The 7,511-nt window shown below is 40.6% G+C and overlaps 1 protein-coding gene across 1 annotated transcript; it reads left to right on the top strand.

Annotated features, from left to right (window-relative positions):
- Positions 1–5,095: 5,095 nt before the first annotated feature.
- Positions 5,096–5,572, top strand: LOC123755143 (phosphoglycerate kinase-like). Its single transcript, XM_045737623.1, has one exon. The coding sequence runs from the start codon at positions 5,096–5,098 to the stop codon at positions 5,570–5,572; it is 477 nt and encodes a 158-aa protein (XP_045593579.1).
- The last annotated feature ends 1,939 nt before the right edge of the window (positions 5,573–7,511 follow it).

Raw genomic sequence — 7,511 nt, 5'->3', positions numbered from 1 at the left:
TTGGAAATTATCTATCACATATCCTTTATTATATGCTAATGTGTCAGAAAAGTGTCATAGAATAGTTATATCTGCAACGTGTGTTTATTTATTCAGATTTGAAAATGTGTAAAAGTCGTCGAAAAAATAAAAAAACAAAAAAATCTCGCTTTCTATTTACGCTGCAGTACTGAAACTTGGGACAATTGCAGCACTTTTCATATACAACTAGTCAAAAAGTATTGGTTGACATTGAACAAATTTCCAAAACCAACGTAATGCCTACTTAAAAAAGAAAAACAATAAATCTAATTTTTTTTAACTTAATTTGTTTAATAAAACTAATTATATTTTTTAATGTATTCTAATGTGATAGCTGAGAGTCATAGACATGATTTCAGTTGACACTTGTGTTTGATAATCGTTTTTGACGATTTTGGATTTATTTTACACATAATTCAATATTTTTTTCTCCCTTCCTATTTATGCTACGATGCTGAGACTTGGACCAGATGAAACCCTTTTCATATACAACACGTCAAAAAAGTTTGAAATTGAACCAGTTTTCATTTTTGGCATATTTGAATCTAATGGCCCCTTATATAAGCAACACGCTGACAGGGGGAGTCTCAAATAATCACATACAAGGGTAGCTAGCATCCTGGAAGAAGTGTCTAGCAACCCACTAGCAGCACTTATCAGCAGATGGACACTACTGTCGACTTGTAACTCCTCTTGGCCAGATCCCGGGTACGTCGGTCCATACTCTCCATAACACTACACAAGTCCAGCAGCCAATACACTGCTACTATCGACGGCGGCCACTTTATCTTCTCACAGGACCAACTTAGAAGTTCTGGACTGCACAAGGTGAACTGCTGTCCACAGCCCAATCACGTCACCTCTGTGAACATGAACGTCATTAGCCAGACAGACAGTATACTGGGTGACCTTAGGATAGCATCCTTCACCAGGAAACTTGTGAAATGTAATCAGATGTGCACTCTAGATGGCGTTGATATCGTTCCTACTCCCACCAGAGGTCGTCATCACCGACCTCCCCTCCTAACTGAGGTATGAAATGGGAGTCGTTCATGGATGCCACACCTCAGCTGACAGATGGCATTGCCCGCGTCTCACCAAATACCTGGAAGTTGGAGAGCAGATCCATAGATAGGGCCGAAATCGTCACTCCATACTCCAATGGTGTTGATGCCGTAACACTGTCCATCCAGACAGCGAGAGTGTCTGGAGAATAGTGAAAATAAAGTGCAGAGGCACCACTAGTCTCAAGACACTAGAGAAACTAGATCCTTTGAAGCTTGCAGAAAATTAAGTGGCCCAAATACTTCCCACCCCTGCAGCTCCAGTACAGAACATTCGTCCTATACAAAGTGCTGTACAACAGTGCAAAATGAAATTTAACAATATTACTATAATTCTGAAAAGGAGGAATGAGGTTTCTGGCAGCCCTAAATATTGGACTCCGACCCATGTTTCTCCACCCCGGAATTATGCGGGAAATTTCCACATCAAATACAAACTCTAATGTAACAGCCAAAAATGTTGTTAATTTACATTAGTAAATTTCAGATAATATAAATTTTTAATAATTTAATATAAAATCCACCTGCCTTAGAGCTGGTTACATGATAAAAATGAATCTACTAAATTAGTTATATAGTAAATAGTTAGATTTAACCTCAAACCCATTCATCCTCCTGAATGGGAAGAACACCCACATGGGTGCACCCATTGGGCACTATTAATTAGCCAAATTTCACGGTTCACACCTGTACTTTACATGTTATTATCAGTTTTTATGGTGTAACTTGCCAGCAGGTAAATTGTGATCCCTGAGAGGACCAGTTGAGCTGTACCATCCCAGGACCACCAGACGCCATTAATGCCTGTCCACCAGGGGTGTCCGAGGGTGTCTGGTGTTGGATGACCAGCCAACACTACTGAAACAGATGACCCCAATTTAAATATTCTTTAACGTAAAGTAGTTTAACACATTAGTAATTATATCTACCATTTAATTACGGTAACATTAATATAAGAAACCGCCCCAAAATGTGTGAATGGAAGTTTACTAGTGACAATAAATTACAAAATACTGTCTGATTAGAAGTAATAAATATAATTAAATAAATTAAATACAGTTTTTTAAATTAATATACAAATAAATCACCTGTAGATTTTCCCACAAGGGGGAAGAGAAGGAAAGAATGGAAGGGACATGGGGGTAAGATGCCCCTGAGCACAGCCGGGTACCCCTCTTAGTGTATAATATGTACTAAATATTTATAATCTATCTTTATCTATGAAATACAATGTCTATCTGAGGTTGGAGGCCAGATGCTTGTGGCTAGCCTCATTAATATTTAAAGGACTAATGGTTATTTTATTGAGTGTCATTGGAGGCCCCGTGTCCCCCCTGAAGGGGGGCGCACCTCCCCAATTCCGCTCCTTCACGACGTTTGACGATGTGAAATGTTCAGCACCTAACCCATAGACTTTAGCATTATTAAAAAATAAGTGAAATCCATTATTGAGTTTCTAAACATATAACAGATTTGCATTATAGGCACAACCTTTGGTTACGGCGATGGTGATAGTGTAGGAAGAATGTCTTGAGTAGACAATTGGACATTGTCCAATCTAATATACCAACTAAATTATCACCCGATTTTTGCCCGAAACGCTATGCGTGCTAGTGGCTTTACAAGATTGTAATTTCAAATTAAACTCTATGTTCTCTCTTAACCCCTCAATGTACCTTCTTGTATATAAATAAATAAATAAATAAATAAATAAATAAATAAATAAATATCGTTCGTTTATATTAGAGTCAGGTTAGCATCCATCAACACTAATAACGTTACTACTCCCACCAGATGCTGTTCCCAGGTGTCACTAGAGAACACAATAGCCTTCACATGTGCTGTGCACTGAAAATTATCCTGCAAGAAAGTGTTTATCAAGCTTTGGGATGTTGCTAATGCTTTCCTCAAACCTAATGCCATCACGAGGTTCTGGTAAGCAACATCTGGCACCACCAATGCCGGAACCTCCTTAGAGAGTTCTGTAAACGGAATTTGACAATTACCTCATGACAATTACCTCATGACAATTACCTCATGAAAATTCGAGTTTCAACACGAACCGAGCACTTCCTACTTGGTCTATACACCCATTCAACTGAGATGAAGACTTCTCCTGAGAAATCTCAGAGACTTTTCAGGAGAAGTCCATGAGTTTTTGTCGATCGTAGGCACGGAGACCTCCAGGAAGTCTTGCTGGGTCGTGTTATTCCGTGATGAAATGGGAATTCAGTTTCCTTCTGAAAAACTTTCCTTTTCTCAGAGAGCGTGACAACACACCAGACGACGCTCAGCTGCGTGGGAATGTCCTCAGATTGCATTACAATACATGTCAGGAGCTCTTGTTCCACCCGTATTCAGTCACATACTTATGTACATGAAATGCTATAATTGTTTTGGAATTATAGAAAACCATGTTAAATTCTCCATGAATTGTTATAATACCGCATGTTCGTTAATGAACAGTTTAGTGTGGCGCTAGAGAGGGAGGCGGGTGTTGGCGGCACCAACCCGGCCTCATAATAGAACGTCGTATTTTGACGTATATTCTACCTAAGGCCAAAAAAATTGTCGTACTAGAAAATGGTAGCGCCTTGCAAAATTGCCATCCTGTCCCGTTTTCTGTTTTGGGTCCACTGGTAGGTTAGGATAAGGGCACTTTAGTACGACAGTTTCTTGACGTTGGGGAACCTTAGGAGGACGGGCTGGGTTGTGAACGTCCTGGTGCTAATTACGTCTTTTTCGCTACTATTCTCTACGGCTAAAGAAGGCCGTGATGGAAAAAGGAAGAATTTAAAATATATATTTTTTTCCAAAACAGCAAGTTAAGGGTCCTCTGGTAGGTTAGGAGGGCAGGAAGTTCTCATAAGGTTTCAAAACATCATGAAAACCGTTAAGTGAAAGTTTCCTCTCCTAACCTAACCTAACAGCCTAAGCCAGACGACCCAAAACAGAAAACGGAACAGTACGTCACGTTCGTGAGCCGATTTAATTTTTAATTCCCTCGATTTTTAACCTGAGTGCGCGCATACGCTTGAAAAGCGACGTATTATGTAGGAGGACAGGTTGCCTCTGAGACCACACAGTCCCTGCGTCCCATTATACCCATGGAGCCACAATCTACATATTCCATCTCGCTGCTCAGATGAGGCTCAGAGATGAGGCTGAAGGGTTATGTGGGAAGGGAAACCGGACATGATATCCTATAACTGGATATAAGATATCTTATATAAAGCTATAAGATATTTCAAAAATCCTTCAAAATATCGCATGAAGATGGGCACCTTGAGAGCTGATGGTGTGAGAAGGGGAACTATGATAAAGAGCCGTCAAGCACTAACGACTGTGTGAGAGGGAACGATTTATCAGTAGTTACTGAGGTCGTTAGACTCGTCTGAGGTCTTGTGAGTGCTGGTATAGTGAGTGCTGGTATAGTGAGTGCTGGTATAGTGAGTACATGTTAGTGAGTACATGTTAGTGAGTACATGTTAGTGAGTGCAGGTCAGTGAGTACATGTTAGTGAGTGCAGGTCAGTGAGTGCATGTTAGTGAGTGCAGGTATAGTGAGTACATGTTAGTGAGTGCAGGTATAGTGAGTACATGTTAGTGAGTGCAGGTATAGTGAGTACATGTTAGTGAGTGCAGGTATAGTGAGTACATGTTAGTGAGTGCAGGTATAGTGAGTACATGTTAGTGAGTGCAGGTATAGTGAGTACATGTTAGTGAGTGCAGGTATAGTGAGTACATGTTAGTGAGTGCAGGTATAGTGAGTACATGTTAGTGAGTGCAGGTAAAAACTTAAAATATACTGCTTTTCAGGATTACAACCATGGATTACTGATCACAGTCATCCCGAAATACACACTGACCCGCAGGAAAGCTGAATACAGTAACTAACAATGGAACTTTGTGTCAAAAAATAATAAAAGTGGGACCACGTGAGAGCCAGTGCCACCAGACTCATGTGTACAGGCATATCGGCGATATATATCAAATATACCGAACAGTGATATGGAGAACAGTGATATGGAGAACAGTGATATGGAGAACAGTGATATGGAGAACAGTGATATGGAGAACAGTGATATGGAGAACAGTGATATGGAGAACAGTGATATGGAGAACAGTGATATGGAGAACAGTTATATGGAGAACAGTGATATGGAGAACAGTGATATGGAGAACAGTGATATGGAGAACAGTGATATGGAGAACAGTGATATGGAGAACAGTGATATGGAGAACAGTTATATGGAGAACAGTGATATGGAGAACAGTGATATGGAGAACAGTGATATGGAGAACAGTGATATGGAGAACAGTGATATGGAGAACAGTGATATGGAGAACAGTGATATGGAGAACAGTGATATGGAGAACAGTGATATGGAGAACAGTGATATGGAGAACAGTGATATGCAGAACAGTGAAGTGGAACGTGTTACACAACACATAAATAAGTGGAAAGTGTCGGTGAATTACACATAGAAAAACTAGAAATGTAAAATTATGACACCAGAAGATACTACACTGTGTAGTGTTTACACCACAGTCCACGAGGCCTACATAGAGTAGGGACGTCCCTCAGTGATAGTATACTCCCTCAGTGATAGTATACTCCCTCAGTGATGGTATACTCCCCTCAGTGATAGTATACTCCCTCAGTGATAGTATACTCCCTCAGTGATAGTATACTCCCTCAGTGATAGTATACTCCCTCAGCGATAGTATACTCCCTCAGTGATAGTTTACTCCCTCAGTGATAGTATACTCCCTCAGTGATAGTATACTCCCTCAGTGATAGTATACTCCCTCAGTGATAGTATACTCCCTCAGTGATGGTATACTCCCCTCAGTGATAGTATACTCCCTCAGTGATAGTATACTCCCTCAGTGATAGTATACTCCCTCAGCGATAGTATACTCCCTCAGTGATAGTATACTCCCTCAGTGATAGTATACTCCCTCAGTGATAGTATACTCCCTCAGTGATAGTATACTCCCTCAGTGAAAGTATACTCCCTCGGTGATAGTATACTCCCTCAGTGATAATATACTCCCTCAGCGATAATATACTCCCTCAGTGATAGTATACTCCCTCAGTGATAGTATACTCCCTCAGTGATAGTATACTCCCTCAGTGATAGTATACTCCCTCAGTGATAGTATACTCCCTCAGTGATGGTATACTCCCTCAGTGATGGTATACTCCCTCAGTGATAGTATACTCCTTCAGTGATGGTATACTCCCCTCAGTGATAGTATACTCCATCAGTGATAGTATACTACCTCAGTGATAGTATACTCCCTCAGTGATAGTATACTCCCTCAGTGATAGTATACTCCCTCAGTGAAAGTATACTCCCTCAGTGATAATATACTCCCTCAGCGATAATATACTCCCTCAGTGATAGTATACTCCCTCAGTGATAATATACTCCCTCAGTGATAGTATACTCCCTCAGTGATAGTATACTCCCTCGGTGATAGTATACTCCATCAGTGATAGTATACTCCCTCAGTGATAGTATACTCCCTCAGTGATAGTATACTCCCTCAGTGATAGCATACTCCCTCAGTGATAGTATACTACCTCAGTGATAGTATACTCCCTCAGTGATAGTATACTCCCTCAGTGATAGTATACTCCCTCAGTGATAGTATACTCCCTCAGTGATAGTATACTCCCTCAGTGAAAGTATACTCCCTCAGTGATAGTATACTCCCTCAGTGATAATATACTCCCTCAGCGATAATATACTCCCTCAGTGATAGTATACTCCCTCAGTGATAGTATACTCCCTCAGTGATAGTATACTCCCTCAGTGATAGTATACTCCCTCAGTGATAGTATACTCCCTCAGTGATAGTATACTCCCTCAGTGATAGTATACTCCCTCAGTGATAGTATACTCCCTCAGTGATAGTATACTCCCTCAGTGATAGTATACTCCCTCAGTGATAGTATACTCCCTCAGTGATAGTATACTCCTCAGTCATAGTATACTCCCTCAGTGATAGTATACTCCCTCAGTGATAGTATACTCCCTCAGTGATAGTATACTCCCTCATTGATAGTATACTCCCTCAGTGATGGTATACTCCCTCAGTGATAGTATACTCCTTCAGTGATGGTATACTCCCCTCAGTGATAGTATACTCCATCAGTGATAGTATACTCCCTCAGTGATAGTATACTCCCTCAGTGATAGTATACTCCCTCAGTGATAGTATACTCCCTCAGTGATAGTATACCCCCTCAGTGATAGCATACTCCCTCATTGATAGTATACTCCCTCAGTGATAGTATACTCCCTCAGTGATAGTATACTCCCTCAGTGATAGCATACTCCCTCATTGATAGTATACTCCCTCAGTGATGGTATACTCCCTCAGTGATAGTATACTCCTTCAGTGATGGTATACT

This window comes from Procambarus clarkii, chromosome 28 (assembly GCF_040958095.1).
Source record: "Procambarus clarkii isolate CNS0578487 chromosome 28, FALCON_Pclarkii_2.0, whole genome shotgun sequence".
Taxonomy (NCBI): Eukaryota; Metazoa; Arthropoda; class Malacostraca; order Decapoda; family Cambaridae; genus Procambarus; species Procambarus clarkii.
Note: the sequence above shows the minus strand (reverse complement) of the source record. Positions and strands in the feature narration are given on the sequence as shown.

Coding starts and splice junctions, on each gene's coding strand:
- LOC123755143 (XM_045737623.1), top strand. CDS start 5,096: ATGGAGAACAGTGATATGGAGAACAGTGATATGGAGAACAGTGATATG.